The 17,310-nt window shown below is 41.5% G+C and overlaps 1 protein-coding gene across 2 annotated transcripts in view; it reads left to right on the forward strand.

Annotated features, from left to right (window-relative positions):
• LYPD6B (LY6/PLAUR domain containing 6B) overlaps positions 1 to 12,864 on the forward strand; it is a 34,007-nt gene extending 21,143 nt beyond the window's left edge. The window contains exons 2-5 of one of the 2 annotated variants that reach the window (XM_010713986.1): positions 7,402 to 7,552; positions 8,676 to 8,774; positions 9,586 to 9,716; positions 10,966 to 12,864. In XM_010713986.1, the coding sequence (XP_010712288.1) occupies positions 7,438 to 7,552; positions 8,676 to 8,774; positions 9,586 to 9,716; positions 10,966 to 11,130 (510 nt within the window). In that variant the 5' untranslated portion in view covers positions 7,402 to 7,437 and the 3' untranslated portion in view covers positions 11,131 to 12,864. The remainder of the gene's footprint in view (positions 1 to 7,401; positions 7,553 to 8,675; positions 8,775 to 9,585; positions 9,717 to 10,965) is intronic. The other variant, XM_019617301.2, reaches the window with a different exon arrangement.
• Positions 12,865 to 17,310: the final 4,446 nt, after the last annotated feature.

Below are 17,310 nucleotides of genomic sequence, written 5' to 3' on the forward strand. Positions count from 1 at the left end.
GATGAGGACCTGAGGTGAGGGATGTTCGATTCCTTCTGGATCCTGGGAATGTTTTCTTATCTAGATGACACTCTGAGGCCATCTCAAATGAACAGCTAATGTGAGGTGGTGGAAGTGAGGTGTCCTTTCAGCTGTTTACAGAGCAATGGGCTTCCAGTTCTAGAGCATGGATGTTTACAGCAAAACTGGACAAAAATTAACGACTTTCAATTAATTATATATGACCACATTTCACAGAATCGCAGAATGGTAGGGGTTGGAAGGGAGCTCTGGAGATCATGCAGTCAAACCCCAAAGTATTTAATTATTAATGCTTAGTACCAGTTGTGCTGGGAGACGTGGTAGCTCTGTGCTCTTACTCGAGAAATCTGAGCCTTAGAGGAAGAGAACAGCATAGCATTTGGATTTTGCAGTTGAAGGTATGGCATATATGTCAACATGGCTTTTGTGAAGCTGTGAAAAGGAGCTCTTTCTGTTTGTGTTGTCCCTCCCTTTGAAATGAGAGCAAATCACTCCTCTCTCGCTGCAGCAGAAAGCTGGCTGGGGCTGTTCAGGTAACAAATTGTACCAAATGCTGCTCGTGGGTAATAGTTCTCATCTAGTAAAAACTGGAATCTGCTTCTTGCTGCTTTCAGCTGGATTAGAGGTGATGATTGGAAGCAAATGCCATTTTTATGCTAGGTCAGACAGGAGGGGTCAGCAGTTTATTAAGCGCAGTTCGTTGAAAGCCTTTCAAAACAAACAAATGACTTTTAATTCTTTTTATGATTGAACCTGCGTAAGGAATTTAAACATGCTTTATTAGTAGCCTTAGAAAAATGCAGCCTTGTTCTCTTCACCCTGCTTCATCTCTTGCTTTTGCAGAGTTCACATACCCTGGGCACGTCATCCAAGTTATCCTTTAAGACAGTGCTGTAAAACGTGTGTAGATGTATTCTGTCATGTGTATTAATGTTTTCCCAAAAGGTACCTGTGCCAACCTCTCAGCTCACTCTTTGGTGGCAAACTGTAGGAGCTCTGCACAGAAAACCTTGTCTCAGAAATGGGATTCTCCTCTGATCCATCAGTGGCTGTATCTCTAGTAGAAAGAAATAAACCTATCCTAAAGGAAAATCCTTACTTCCTATCAAGCCTTATTTCCACTGCTTCAGAGTGAAGTAGTATGAGACTTAAGAGAAAAAGCTGGGAGAATATGCACAGTTTGAGCTTGTCTCTGAAAATGACATCTGCAAGACTGCTCGAGCTGTCACGTTGGCTTGCGTAGGGCAAGGCAGAATAATGGCAATGTCTCAACCACTTCACTGGTTTTCGGCGCCTGCAAGGATCAGCCTCAGTGACGTGGAAGAGAGGGGATTCTGTGCACAAAGCATTTTTCTGAAGTGTGATCAGTGACACTGTGATAAATTTTCTGTTCAAAACTAGTTATGTTACAATGCCAGCGATGTTATGCGTGATGTATGACACTGAGCTGCAGTGCAGGTTTGTGGGCAATACAATTTCAGGCCTTAATTGGATAACTGCTCCTATTGTATTCTGTGTTGGAATTGGAATTTCCCTCTTTCCCTGCCTCCAGCACGTTTGCAATGAAAATTGGTCCTTTTAGGAGACGGAAAGATCATAGAAGATCATATAGGCCATATCAGAAGATGATAAAGGCCATGACAATACAACTTGCAAAAGATTTCTGCTTTTCAAGTTACGTTTTTTCAATAAAGAGTTTCTCAAAAATGGAACATCTTAGCTCTTGAACTGAATCCAGGTGCTTTTGACACGTTGCTTAAATGGGATGCAGTGCTGGCTGACAGCAGCGTGCTGCAAGGGGAGCACAAATGTCACCTGGGGAGAAATGGTGCCAGTTGGTTTTCTCAGCTGCTGTATAAACAGAAGTTTCTTTGCAGTGAGTTCAATGCAAAGACAGACTGCTTGTTCTTCACAACTGACTTTTAAACTAGCCTTGTGCCCTAAAAGAAGGAAGTCAAGGGTGGCAGCAGTGAACTTACTGTACGTTGGGTTGGGTTAAAAGAGGTTTAAGCATTCTTTCCAGGTTTATGAGCTCAGCTGGTGCGTAGCTTAAATCTTAGCTCTAAAATACGCTGAGCATGGAGCTTGTGAAAAACGTCTTTGTGATGCAGAAGCTGCCATGCCTTCTAATTTCCCTGCTCCCACAGTGCCTTTTTGGGGTCAGGCAGATGATGATGAATCTTGGATTTGAAATAGGACTACATCCAAACCATCTTTTCTCCAAGCAAATTCTTTCTTTGCAAATCTCAATCTGAAATTTTAGTTTGAAAGGGAGCGTGGTATTTGTTTCCCAAATAGAAGTCAAGCGGGTTCTCATTTCTGTTGCATAGAATGGCTTCTGCTTTATTGCCTAGGATGGCAGGTGTAACTTTTGGGTGTGTGTTACTGTGTACATGGCACATAGTTTGTGATAGAATTACGAGTAGGAAAAATGCAGAATTATATTGTCACGTGTAGGAAGTTTGTGTGTACATAAGATGGAAGTAGTTTTAAAACCAATGCAGATTAATCCTTTCATCTGATTTTTCTGCAAGGCAAGTAAAAGCACTGCCTATTCCCCTTCTCTCCAGAGTAGGATTAAGTTACCATTTCCAGTCTTGCACAGGTGGGAGAGAGATTTAAAACCATTTCATGTGTGATATAAAGAAGTTGTTACAAGCTTAAGTGTAAAACTTACAGTTACCCACAGCTTTGACAAAGTGCAGTTGTTGGAAGAAATTCTATACTCACAGAAGGGAATAGGAAATGTGTGTCTCCTTAATGGCTTTTTAGGTAGACCAAATTGCTTCCCAAAGATGATCAGGGATTCTGAACTTTCAAATGAACGTCAGTGCTCAGAACTACTCTTTGCTGAGCAGTTTTGGCTATAAAAGGAACGGGGTGTCAGACGAATTACAAAGCAGTTTTCATCCCATGGTTCTTCTCTTTTGTGGGAGCTTGGAACAAATACATGTGTTATCCTTGGGAATGCTTCACTTCTGTGGTGTGGCTGAGGTTTATCGCATTCATCATTTCCAAAGCCACTGTTGTTGCCCATACTGTGTCAGTTCTCAGACACCTACATGTCTCAAGGTCTGTTTGCATCACTACCCACCATGCCAGCATTGTACCCCCAGCAAAATGGTGTTGTCATTAGCAGGTCTCTGTTTTGCTTTTGTAAGACCTTAGATAAAGAACTCTATAATTTTTTGTAATTAAGACCAATTTTAATTCCAGGCACGGTTAAATGTACTGTGGGTGAAGATAAATGAATGAGTTTAAAAATGATGGCATAAATCCTGTTCTCTCAGTGTTATTAGCTGCAGTGATGTGTCAGTGCAATACAAACACTTTTCCTTTGTTACTCTGTACTAATTGTAACATGCTGCAAGGAAATAGAAACATCTGTGTATTAAATAAGGATAGAACTTGTATAATGAATAGCTTTATTTTGCACATCTGTAGTAGTATTTTGGGGCTTCTTTCAAAATACTTCCTTTTCCCCCCCTTTTAAAATGTATTTTAAGTATACCTGCTTATTTCCCACAGAAAATGAAGCTTTTCTCTTATTCTCCCCATTTATTTATTCACTCTGAGTTTTGAAGCGCAGTAAGTACTGCTTTACAAATCAAATTAAGCGATCTCTAGAGGAAAGAACATGAGAATGGCAGCACTCCTGTAGGAAGCAAGGAAGCTGAGGAGCTATTTTCCTCCCTTTACATAAGTGAAAATGTCAGTTTTACCCTTCCTGACTCGATGCAGGGAACACCTGACGATGTCAAATGTTGGCTATAACTCTTTCAGCCCTTACCATACATACTTTTCTGCCTATGTATTTCCAGCTCTCATGTCCTGAAGTGGTATTTAATAAGCTTTATGTAAGCATTTGCAATTATCTAATAGCACCTGAAAATTGCTTACTAAATGACAGGAGGAAGTTTCATTTGCATTCCATATCTGATGTTAAATCTGCTAATCCTCCATAGACTCTGCCAGGAAAAACAATGTAGACAGACCTGAGTTTTATTAAAATCAGAAATTGAGCGCAGTTCTTCCTACTCTCCCTTTACACACTGTAAAATAAATCTCCTGAAATATATCTGTCGATTCAGCCATAATCCTCATGATTTTCTTGAAACGTGCCTTAGTTATCAGTCCCTTACAGAGCACACATTCACAGCCCTTCCCTCTTGGGTCACCTTCCCTTGCCCTGTGAATGCTATTCTCCAGCTTTTCTCCTGTTTATATAAGTTAATCTTCCACAGAGTGACAGGTTGTTGTTTTTTTTTTCCTTCCATTAATGGAGAATTCCTAATTGTGCCTAATGAAGTGTTTGCTCATACTGCTAGAATAATATTATATGAGAGCACAGTCGAGATAAGAGACTCTGAAGAAAATAAGCATTTTAAAGATTCTGGATGAGATAATAAAGCTGTTTTTTTTTTTTTTTTTTTACCAATATTTTCCTATTTCATTTGAAAATGGCTTCTGGTGCAGCTGTGTAACCAGGACTATTTCAAACAACATCCATTATTTATTGGCCTGGTTAGCAAACAAGGACACCTTTGAGTATGTGAGGTCAATTTGCAGCGCTTCACACCAGCTGAAGACGAGCTTTTTTTGCTGGTCGTCTTCTCTAAAATTTTCCATTTGGCACGAGCAGCTCTGGGGAAAGCAGTAGGAGCTTGGGGAGGGGAGCAGGAGCGAGCTTGAGTTTGTGGAAAGCTGGCACAAGTGGAATCGTGCCTTTGATTTGCTCCCCAGGTGCATCAGATCAGATTGCAGACCAGGCTGCCCATAAAGGCACTTCCTCCCCACTCCAGTAGAAACTGCAGAAAATACAGTAGAAGAGAGAAATGTTACAACTGTTATGTGCTGAAATGATTCAGCACCCTGTCTTTCTGCAGAGTGAGTCTGAGAGAATTAAATGCTATGGAACTGCGTGGAATACGCTGAAATGTCCAACTCGATTGAAAGTGGCTTCCTGATTTCTGAGTGACTTGCTTGAAACATTCAAAAAACACCAGCACAGCTTGTATTGCAAGGGAAGTTTGGGCGATGGTGTTAGAGAGCCAGAAGAAATTTATCTCATGCTCATGGCAGCCTCTAGGCATTAAGGGCCTTAAGCTGCCCTATGAGTAACTGAGTACCATCCCTGTGGGGTAAGAACATGGAGACAAGGTTTCTAAGGGTGGCTGTTATCATGGGAAGAATGACTGTATAGAAAATATGCTTATCACAGAATCACCAAGGTTGGAAAAATCCTCCTCCAGCCCAACATTCCACCTACCACCAGTATTTCTCCTCTACACCACATCCCTCAGTACAGCATCCAAACGTTTCTTGAACACAGCTGCTGTATGTGACGTAGCTTGCTTTTGTCACCTGTGACATATTGTGACTTTGAGTGCTTCAACTCATCTAAAATAATAGTCGTGGTATTAATTGAAGGGTTTGGTGCATTACGGTGACTCTCTTGGTTAGAGTGCTGGAACTTGATAAAAAACATCTCAAAGCACAAGTGTAGGATTGGGTAACGTGGACAAGTAGTGTCATCAAGAAGAGAAGTTGTTTGGGGAGCTTGGAATTCTCTGGGGCAAAAAGTTGTTTCGTGGGAGAACAGCATCAAGTCAGGATGCACAGGTTTGTGTCTCAACAAATACAAAAGGGCAGTAAAGGCCAGGTGTACATCTAAAATATATGATAGTGAGATAAGAGTATAACGAACTGTCTTCAGTGCTACGTATTATCACTGTGCAAACTGGAGAGAACTGTGGCTATGTTTTAGGTTTATTTTGGATTTTACAGTGTGTTTAGGGACTGGACCAACATTTTCACGTTCCTGATTCAGTAAGAAATGAGCTGTGGGGGACCTGCTTACTTCATAGTTTGCTAATAGTCTCTAATCTAGACTCTGATCACTGCCTTTGCTATTTTAGATTGCCTTGTTGTTACTTAATGCTTCTATTTTGGTCATAGCATGTGTTAACAGATTTGATAGGTATCTCCGGAGTGTGAAATGTATGTTCAGCTGGAATAGGCTGGGCCCACCCAGGTAATTACCTGCAAAGTATTGTTCCCTTACAAAAAAAGTACACTAGTCCTCATGGAAGAGCCATGTAGTCCTACTGCTTCTCCAGTTAGTCTCTTATTTCTCTTTTATAACATTGTACTAACACGGGAGGGAAGCAGTCTGTACATCTGTGTTAGGACAGCACTTAAAGGGCAGAGCAATGCGATGTAGTGCATAGAATCATTAAGAAGACCTCTAGGATCACCAAGTCCAAGCCCAATTTGGGCACCAGCCTGGGCCCACATTGCTCTCAGTTCAGTGATTTTCCTTTGTGGTGGTGTTTGATTTGGGAAGATAAAAATTGCACATGATTGCTATCTCCACAATAAGCCACCTTTCTCACCCTTTTTAGAGAGGCACTCTTTCGACTGTTCTGATTCGGATGCAGTACAAATGGGTGGCAATCTTTAGGTCAGGGCTGCAGGAATTTCTGAATGAATTCAGCTGGCATCTCAGAGCAATGTATCTGGCTTAGCAGAAGCCTCCATTCAATCTTGTTTCTCCTGTTGGGAGTTTGCATGGGCTGAGTGCCATTTCATATGCTTCTACTTCTTACTACTGAAACTAGGTCCTGTGTCACTACTTTTTGCCACACGTGTGCATGTGTACATCTAAATCAAACTGACCCAAAAATTAATGGATTAGTTCTTCTCTACTTTGCCAAAAGACAGAGAGAGCCCCACAGAAATGCACAGTCCACACCCAAAACGTCTGTCTCATCTCTCTGAATGTTCTACTTTGCAGTTCTCCAAAACATGTATCACCTCCAAACATCTTCCTCGACGTTTCCTCGGAGTGCACTTAAAATAAATATAATTTACGCTCATGATGGATAATGCCAAGCAACCGATAAATGCATTTATGATTCCGGTGGTGTCCCTTACCTGAAGTCAATAGAGATATGCTGATCTGTGTCACTGAAGAACTGGATGGGTTAAATCTTGGATTCTAGGCTGTTGGTGTTAAAGCCAACATTTGTCTGCATCGTGCTGTCTTTAATGGCACTGTAATCCTCTCTCATTCGAGTAGAATGTACAGGATCTCTGTTTTGGTGTTGATTTTCAGGAATGATTCAGGACAAATAGATTAAACAAGCAGTGTTCTTGAATTTGTGGAAAATTAAGTACTTTGTGCAGGATCTTGGCCAGCAGAAGGCAGTAACTGCTCAGCTTTGAGTTGCTCATTGTTAATGAAATATACTTGCTTGCATTAGCCATCTTCACAGTATAGATCTAGGGCCTGAACTTCCAAGGTTTCAGAATTAACGTATCGTTAACGTGCTGTTGTTTATGATTCCCCATAAACAATGTTTTCCCATTCTTTCCTAGGCCTCAGACTTCTACTTCTCACGTGCCACGTTCAGCATGCTGCTGTTCTACCACACGGTGGTTGGAGCCTTTCTTCCGCTCTTCCTTCTTTCGGGGAATTGGGTTTCAGCAAAGAACATCAACTTTTACAATGTGAGACCTCCACTAGACCGTAAGTAGACAGTTATGCTTTTCTTGCACATGCAGCAGTAACAACATTTTAGTTAATTTCCAGTATGCTTTCAGTAATTTGTTTCTTAGCTCTTTATTTTGGATTTCACGGTTTATTCCTCTTTAAACATGAAGAATTAGGTTTTTAAAGTAAAACTTTTGCTTTTCAACGCAGAGCAGTTTATTTCTAAGGTTTATCTTGCCTGAAAGTAAACAAACTGTTGAATGCAGCACTAAACTAAAGGCTCACCACAGCAACAGTTTTCACATTTTAAGTGTTTTTATGGTATTTTTCTGCCTCTGAAGCATCTCCCTTCTGACAACATTATGCAGTAGATTTCTTGTAAACACAGAACAGGTGTCTTTTGTCTTTAATCTTGTTGGAGCGGAAGAATAGGTGTGCAGCATGCAATTAATTCAAGCTGAAGGTAATTAAAAACGTTGTGAGACCTGTGAATCCAGTTGTTACTAATAGCATCATACTTTCGCCTCTTATCTAACATCAGAAGTATTCTGTCCCTTCACTTAAGAGCAGATTTTCCTGATATTAAAACCTGATACATTATAGGTGCATCTAGGGAACTGTGCTTCTTAATTTCGTTTATATATATATGTATGTAATGTAAATAAGCTTTTCAAATAATTCTCCTGATCCCTTTGTTGAAGGGAACAGATTCTCCAAAGTTGGAGATCAAGACCAGAAGCAGGTTTTGAAGGTGCAGTTTTTTGCATCAAAGGAATGTAGATTACTTGTGTATCTGCACCAACGTACAGTTGGGTGTATTATAATGTATACCTATATACATGTAAATATATATAAGATGTTCTCTCTTTACTGCTTTTCCCACTGATGCTTAAAAGGTATTCTGGCTTGTGAGAGAGTGAAAAGAGGAGGAAGTGTTTTAAAGATCAGGCATAGGAAAAGCAGTTAAAAGCTTTCAATGAAACTTGAGTCACAAGATGCATTTATCTAACAGTGAGGTATCACTGAGAAGATGCACATGTATGTAACATGTTTGTGTATGTGTGTGTGCAAGCACTTACAATATGACTTTGAGCATTTGATTTATGGTTTTCTTTTGTTGTTTTTTTTGTAAACTTACCGTATTTTAATGCTTTCAAAGCCACTCCATTTCCAAACAGTTTTAAGTGCTTTACCTGTGATAATGCAGTGGACAATTACAACTGTAACAGATGGGCTGAAGATCGGTGGTGTCCTGAAAGTAAGTGTTTCTGCACTAAGGGCTTTTTTCCTACACAGTTCAACTTGTTTCTCCCTGACTCAGCCATCTTGTTGAAGTCTAACTGAATAGGATTAACATACCAACACAGTGATGCCCTCAATTATGTTATTAGTGAGTCTGAGTCATGTGATTTTTGCTGAGTTTAATATTCTGACCATTTCAGAGTGCAAAGCAACAATGCAAAGATTAATATGTATATATAGGAATAGATATGTGTGTGTATACCTAGGAATTATTTTAAGGATGTTATAAAAAAAATTAAGAAATGTTTTCTTGGCCTTATCTCCTTCCCTTTGGATAAATCCCAAGGTATGGTGGTCATGATGGGCTCACTTGTGACAATCAAGACCTGAATGACTGGGCAACATACTTGTATGAGGGTGATAGATAGGTAGAAAAGAATGGAATTATGTTTCCTCATTTTTCTTCACAGTGGTGGTCACGGTGGGAAAGGGAAAGAAATGAACCGGAGGAATGAGGGAAATGCCTGAAACAAAAAGAAAACAATGTGCTGAAAAAAAAAGAAAGAAAGAAAGAAAAAAGAGTAGAAAATGGAAGATAAATGTGTAGTCTGTAGTACAAATATGTAGTTTAAATGATAGCAGCTTTTCTGGAGGTTTGAAGGATCAGTGAAGCTTTAGATTTCATTGCTAATGAATTTCTTGTTAAGTGGTATTTTGAGTGAGTTGAAAAAAGGCTTTATGCATTTTGCTAAATTGTGTGAAGTTTTTGAACCCTGTAGAGGAGTGCATTCCATCTCAAAATCAACATTTAAAAATCTGTTTTGTAGGTACACAGTACTGTCTGACAGTTCATCTCTTCACAGACCATGGGAAGAGTACATCGGTCACCAAAAAGTGTGCTACTGGGGATGAATGCCGTTTTGTAGGCTGCCATCATCACAGGGAAAGCGGTCACACAGTAAGCACTGCTTGGATAGGAGCAGCACCTTGGCTTTCAGGGTTCCATTTCAGCAGCTGTTTTTCCTGCAAAGCACATGCCAGCATATATTCTCCAGTACTTCACAGTAGAAATCCAGTTTCACCAATAGAAGCATGACTGCCCCTTTCCTCCTACTTGCCTATCTGTGTGACACGGGGGTGTAATAAGCATTTCTGGGGCATTGCTGGCATGCATCCTATACATAGACCTTGGTTTCTGAGTTCTGAGTAAGGCAGCCTCATCAGTGCTTGTGGTGCTGCAGCTGTGATGCCACCAGCACTTGGGCAAACCACTGTGGGACTCAGGTGCTCCAGACATGTGTCTGAGTAACACACCTTGTGTGCCAAAAAAAGAACTCGTGCACTAAAAGGAGAATAAAAGGTGCAAAGAGCTGTGCCAAATAAACTGTGAAAGACAGAAGCCACACACCATTTATCAGAAAGGAATAATTCCCAAATGGGAGCTTGTGAAGTTCTGTAAAGAAAACTGATTTGTTATGTTAGATTGACGGCAGGAATCTAGAAGGGGTAAAAAGTGATTAGCATAAAACCTGCTGAAAGTTCGAAAGTTCCTATTTACAGACTCGTGAAGCCAACCTTGAAAAGCAGGGCACTGCCCCTAGCTGCCACCATCCCAGTACTGTCACTGATTAAGAGCTGTAACCTGGGAGCCTTGTGTTATACAATGGCAGTTCCAGTCTCTACTCTTGCAGTTACTATTGCATTCCATATTTCACTTCGTTAAACTCCTGCAGTTTGTCTGGTTCCCTTCTTGCCTTGAGAGACTTTCAGTGACACTGGCATGTTCTGCAAAACATTCTGCTTGATAACTTGATATATTTTGATGATCTTCCTCTTAAAATTCTTCACAACTCTGGGAATAGATGTAAGCTCATTATTCTACTCTCTGTCATTTAAGACTATTTTTTTAATTAATATGAGCTGCTAAACTATTTTGGGGATTGAAGTCAGCCTAACCTCCCATGTTTTTGCAAAAGAACTGTTTATCGTAGCACAGTTATTGGATTGGGTGGTGAGTTACTCTGGGGAAGCTGTGGTGCATGGTTTGGAGGAGAAGCTGTAACATGAGTGCTGCATCTGCTGCCTTGGGTCTGCCTGCTGGGTAAAGCGTTTAGTTTACTGTCCTTTGCAGTCACCTTGCAGATCGTGCATCTCTAGAAGCCGCTGCTGAATTACCCTGTGTCCAGTGATCTCCTTTTTCTCCCCAGGAATGTGTTTCTTGTTGTGAAGGCATGATTTGCAACGTGGAGATCCCAACCAATCACACAAACGCAGTGTTTGCTGTGCTGCACGCGCGGAGAACCTCGGATGGCAGCCGGCAGACAGTCAGCATTGCAGTGCTTGTGTCAGTCGTGGCAATTGCACTGTCGTGATGCAGCATCCTCCCATTGCACCACTTGCCCTTCCAAGGGCACCATTGGGCCCTTGGAAATTGTAAGGAGCTCAGCACGCTCAAGGGGAAACCACCAAGACTTCTCAATTACGTAAAATGTGAGAGGACAGTGGGAAGATGTGTATACATCATGCAGTCCCGGGGTGTTCTAATGAAGATATTTCAAATGGTCCGCAGTATTTAAAGAAGAAAAACAAAACATACACACAGAAAAAGCACAACAGGAAACCCAGTGGTGACTGGGCAGTGAGGCAGAATCAAGTTGTTATGATTCCCTCTCTTACAATGAAAATGCACGTGTGGTTTGTGTGTTGTTGAACACAGAAAAGAGGATTCTCTAGACAATCAGGTGAGATAAAGGGGAGCTCTCAGTGGACCACGTGCCAATTTGTATTTTAATGGAAACTGCTTCTAAGCTGTTTATCACTATGCATGAATAACACGGGCTGTAAGCTGTATGTAAGCGTATCTTAGTTATGGTTTTCATAGAGAACGCATATGAAAGAAGTTTTTCTGTTCTGCTCAGAGCTATCATTTCTATGAGAAATAAAATAATACTTTATGCCTCTCTTTCCTATAAAACATCTTGCACTGGAATTATAAAACAATATGAAATTAGGTAGAGTTTCTATCTGAAAAGGGTGAGCTGGTTGAGCACCCAACTCAGAGTTCATTACTGTCCTCAGTGGCAATATTTTCTTGCAGTAAGGTCCCACCTCAAGTACACACCTCAGCTTCTGAGTCCTTCTCTTTGTTATATTGACATGGCAGTAATGCCACAGATTTCAAATTGGGCTACAGTTGAGCCGTTACTTTACCATAAAAATGGCAGGTGAGCCCTTGTATAAATAAGGAGAGAACTCTACTGTGTGTTCTCTCTTGATCTGCAGAAGATTGTCCCAGAAATGTTATTCTCCTTGATGGATCAGAAGTCAGGCCTCTGGACATAGCTTTATCTAGCACTTGAAAAGTTTGAGCCATATTCTGTTCCTTTTTTTACAGTATTGCAATGATTAATGTCGTTTATTTGCCCAGCTTTGACTATTTGAATCCTTGTCATACAGATGACAGTTCATCAATTAGACGAACAGCTGCAAATACAGCAGTGAGATGTACTGGAACCTTTGTTTCCTTCTGTGAAGCCTGTGATGCAGACCAGCACTCTCAGGCTGCTCCAGTGAGCTCCCACCCCTTCCAGCTCTGCAGCTGGAGCTGCACAGATTGTCCTGAGTATGGTCCACAATGTCAGATGTACACTTACTTCATTAATGCTCTAGCTTATTTATGTTCTTTGCACTGCGAACTCACTGATGGTACAGGCCAGCGGGTACTGATTTCAGATTGTTATCAGGATGGTTTTATATGATCATGAATCTAACATTTCAGCTGCTCCTCTTTGCCAAATTCTGTTTCTTCAGACTCTCCCTTCTCCAGCTGCCCAATATTTCAGCACAGCTAAGGATTTCACTGGAACAGGCTGCTCAAGGAGGCTGTGGATGCCCCATCCCTGGAGGCATTCAAGGCCAGGCTGGATGTGGCTCTGGGCAGCCTGGTCCGCTGGTTGGCGACCTGCACATAGCAGGGGGCTGGAACTAGACAATCATTATAGCCCTCTTCAATCCAGGCCATTCTGTGATTCATAATTTGACCCAACAAGGTTGGAGAATTGCATTTCGTTCCTTTTCTTTTTGTAAATAAAATAGTGATTCATTTATGAGTGTGTCTCTGTGATTGTTCTGATCTTTTCTAGTGGCTCAGCCAAAATGAGAGGGGTTGAAAATTACAATAAATTGTTGCAGTGTCTTTTGGAGATGAGGTTTCTGAAAAGTTTTGCTTTGCCAAGAGATTCAGAAGTGATCTCTAAAATGTTAAAGTAACCCCAGAAATTGGGGATTTTAAACACTGACGTTGTCTCAAGTCACTGGGCCATCCAACACGCCAAGCTGCCAAGGATGATTTTGGACACGTTTCCTTTGTTCAAAGCTCATCCCTGGGTAATAACACACCTACAGCACTAGCCTTGGGCTCAGACATAACTACAGTCATAGTTAGAACTGATGTTTAGTGATGAAAACCAACATGCTTTTTGTGACCCACAGGGTTCATGAACTTTTCTCCCATGGAAAAATCATCCCGGATTTGCTCTGTGCTCCTCAGGGAGTTCCTCAGTCGATCATGATATTTGGGACCACGGATCTTTCCCTGGTGTTTTCTTTGAGCACCAGGTACTTCCATAACGTTGTTTCTGTGAACAACGATGGCAATCATAATGAGGCATTAAAGTGCTCGGTAGCCTTATATGAGTTTACTGTAAATACTTGCTCTGCAAATGCCATTTGGAGCATTCAGGAGTGCCAGGAAGCCCCTGGAAAGCAGCCCAGAGGGGGGCTCTGGCACAGAGAAATGACTTTCAGGTTCTCTGCAGTTGCCAAAAGGGGATGTGTGTGCATCTCTGCTCATCTTTTTTTTGGTTGAACTGATTTTTTTATTTTCTTTGTCACACTGAAAAGGTAAGAATTCTGCACATAATGTATACATTTGCTGAAGAATTGTCAGTAAAATAAAATAAAAAGTTCCACTGAAGTGCCAAAGTACTATGCTTGATTTTAACTGCCTTCTTTTTAACTCTACAGAGACAGCAGCCTGGGCTAATGAAGGGATTTTGTGTTGCTGAAGGTGTATTTTTTTAATGTAGCAGAGTTCCAGTATCAGAATTAATTCTCAGTTTTGGTTCATGTGCACGTGATGTGGCAATGCCTCAGCCATGCAGCCTTGGAAGTGCCATTTGGGTAAGTGCTTATCTGTAACTACATGCAGAACAGAGATGTTTGCTGATGCTTCTGTGTGCTCATCCAGATGTGTACATCCAGCCTGCTGCATTCTCACCCACAGAATGTAGTAAGAATCCCATTTCTGTCCATGAATATGTCATAGAAACCATCTGATGCAGTTAAGGAGGAAAGATGAGGTGCTTTGGTGACATGTGTGTATCATTTTATTTGTTTTACGTTGCATGGGATGATCTATGGAAGACCCCCCCAGGCACGTAGCAGGGAGGAAGCAGCATTTCATTCCTACTTCTGAAAAGTACTGAATAATATTTTGCCATGACTTAATCAGAAAAGTATCACAGGTGAAACATCCTTCTCGAGTGGCTTTAACAGAAAAACTGAAGTCTTGCTGCAGGTTGTAAGCATACAGTCCAGTAACTTAAACAGGACCAAGTGCTGATTTCAGGTGTGTAGAGCAAGAAAACAACAAAAAAAACTCTACTTATTTCAGAAGGCAAAGGTCTGCAGAACCTCTTTCTGTGTCCTGAGCCTGGAAGGAGCCCTGTTGCAGGCTCAGGACACAGAAAGAGGTTCTGCAGACCTTTGCAGTGCAAGGCGTTGCAGGCTGTGCTGCTTGCAGGTGCCTCCAATTAAGGAAATGAGCCTGTCTCCATTTCTGTGCACCTGGTGACCCTCTCCTGTGTTGGGGCACAGCAGTGTGCTTGAGGTCTTTGTGTCTCCTCCATTTTCAGTGAAGTGAGAGACGTCAGCCTGCTGTGCTGCTCGGAGCAGAAGGTAGGAAGGTGCTGCTTGGTGTGGGTATCATGATTCATTATTTTTGCTTAAATTTTGTCTTGATTCGGCAAGGTTGCTTCTAATGCTGTTGACGGCACTATAGTAAGAAGCTGTGGTTATTAAAAGCAGGAAAACTGGAGGCGGTGTTTGAATGATGGAATGGGTTTGTGCAAAAAGGTGAGGGCTTGAAAGATCACAGCTTGTCTATGTTAATTTGGCCAAGTTGTAGCACTTTTGAGGTTATTTTATCCGTGCTGTTTCCAGGGTGCTGCTCTGGAAGGTGACTAATCTCATGTGGGGTGTAGCCCCAGACTTGCTGCAAGCTGTAGCTCCTCTGTTAAGCAGCTGCTTGTTGGGTTTTGGTTGCAATATAAGGGATTCCTTAAAAATGTGGTCCCCACATTGCACATTAAGGATGAAAACCACTGACCCTGAAGTGCTTTGGTGCAGTTGGTGAGAAGTCTGCAAAAGCTGCAGCACTGGAGGAGGATAAGAGCGAAGTCCAACTCGTGGGCACAGCCAGGTGTTTTCAGATGAATCAGATTTGTTGGTCTGACTTGCCTGCAGACAGCTGGTGAACATGTTTCAGTACATTCTTTACAGCAAAATACTTCTTGGTATCTTTTTCAAACATATGCAGTTCTTCAGGTGGATTTATTTTTGCTTTTGTGGGAGCAATCAGGACTGGGGACTGACACCTGTGCTGTGTGGGAAGGACACTGTGCATGGATTTGCTGGAGTGAGTGAACTATGGGCAGGCGTTGGGAAAGTGATCTTCAGCAAGAGCAGGGACAGCCCTGGATGTTTCTTGTGTAAATTGTGCCACAAACCACCTTGCAGTGCAGTTGGGATGTTTTTCCAAGCACTCAGCTCTTCCTTCTGCCTGGCTAAGTCTGATGCACGTAATGTCATTGCATACATCTGAGCAGTTATCTCACACTGACAGCTATCTTCTTTCCTTAAGGGGCAAAACAGATGCTTATGTTTAGAGATACTTTATATTTTACTTTCTTTTCTCCTTTGAGTGCAGATGGAACCACGAGGAAATCAATCACCAAATACATTCTTCTTTGAAGGACTGATATTTCCAGTTCGATATGCAGCTTTTTCCTTTCTGTTTGACTGTGGATAAAAAGAAAATATTGCCAAAGAGTCGTATCATAGATAAATTCAGGAGATGTAATTGGTAAATACTTGATTTTTTTTCATGGCCTGTGAGGAATTTAAATACTCCTGCATGTGTATTTAGTGTGAATGGATGAGCTGTCCATTGAACAAATGCCCATTGAAGTTGATGGGAGTTGTACCACAGTGCCCAGTAGCACTGGGAGTTTAAGCAGTGTTCACCCACTCATTGCTCACGTGGAGAGCTGCTGTGCAATTAGGTATCATGTTATAATTTTGAGTAAATAATAGAAATACGTACACTGGTTTGCAGTAAGCTCTGTTGGAGATCACCGGTGGTGTGATCAGTGGGAAATCAGGGCTCATCTCAAGTCACTGGGTCTTTCAAAAAGGTTGGCTGTAGACAAGATATGTGCTCAATCGATTGTTCTTCGCAGCCAAAAAGCTTTGTATGAATGTTGGCCTGTGAGTTGATAGCTGGAGTGGCATCATGGCACGGCCAGGTTGCTTTGTGGAGTGGGTAAATGTATCTGCTGGAAACCCACGAGCTCCTGAGTTGGGAATTCAGGGACCTCTCTTGTAGTGAGATGCAAGATACGGTGGGAAAGCCATGTAGAGAGGCTGAGAAATAACTCTGATTCCATGAAGATACACACATAACATCTTTACAGTCTAGCCTGGCACTTCTAAACTACTGCTGTTATGTCACTTGTAAACCAAGCAAGATCACAACGTACCATGCTCTGCAACTATGCTTTTCATTTATTTTCCCTTCCCAAACACCATTAAAGTAAACAGGAGCAACAAAGATGTCCACTGAGCTGCACTGGAGTCCAATCTTGAATGTCTGAGAGCAGAAAACTTGTTCCTCTGGCCGGTTAAGGGCTGTGTTTGAGAGGCCAGCTTTTGAGCAACTTGTTGGCTCGTGTTGGCAGCGAATCAAAATGTAGGAATGCCTCACAGTGAACATCTCATTAATGAGTTTTCCCTGCAGAAGCCCCAAAGTGGGACATGGTTCCTCCAGTCTGGAAAGGCGCCCATGAAAGTTGTCAGTAAGAAGGAATTCCTGGAATTAATGGTTTTCTCTTTGTTCTCGGCTCAAAGCAGAGTAGATCCATTACAAAAGGGATTTATTTTTTTTTTTAATGTTAGAAAGAAAACTATTTTACCTTAATGAAAAATGTGGGATCTGATTTGGGCCGGGGGAGGAATTAGAGAAATCATTGTAAATGTGGTTCTGTTGGTGGTTCATTGTGTGCTGTTAAATGGAGTTGGGATTTGACCGAGACTAGAAATGGTGGAGAGAATAAATCTGCTTTCTTGTCCAAAAGAAACACAGGTGTGCAAAACTTTCTAAGGTATTTCTAGATAAAGTGCTAAGGTAGAAATTGAGAGTTTTGCCGTCTCCGCCACAAGGAATGTCACTCTTTCCATAAAGCAAGCCAGCTCTAGACTGGTGAATCACTTTA

This window comes from Meleagris gallopavo, chromosome 7, assembly GCF_000146605.3.
Source record: "Meleagris gallopavo isolate NT-WF06-2002-E0010 breed Aviagen turkey brand Nicholas breeding stock chromosome 7, Turkey_5.1, whole genome shotgun sequence".
NCBI lineage: Eukaryota > Metazoa > Chordata > Aves > Galliformes > Phasianidae > Meleagris > Meleagris gallopavo.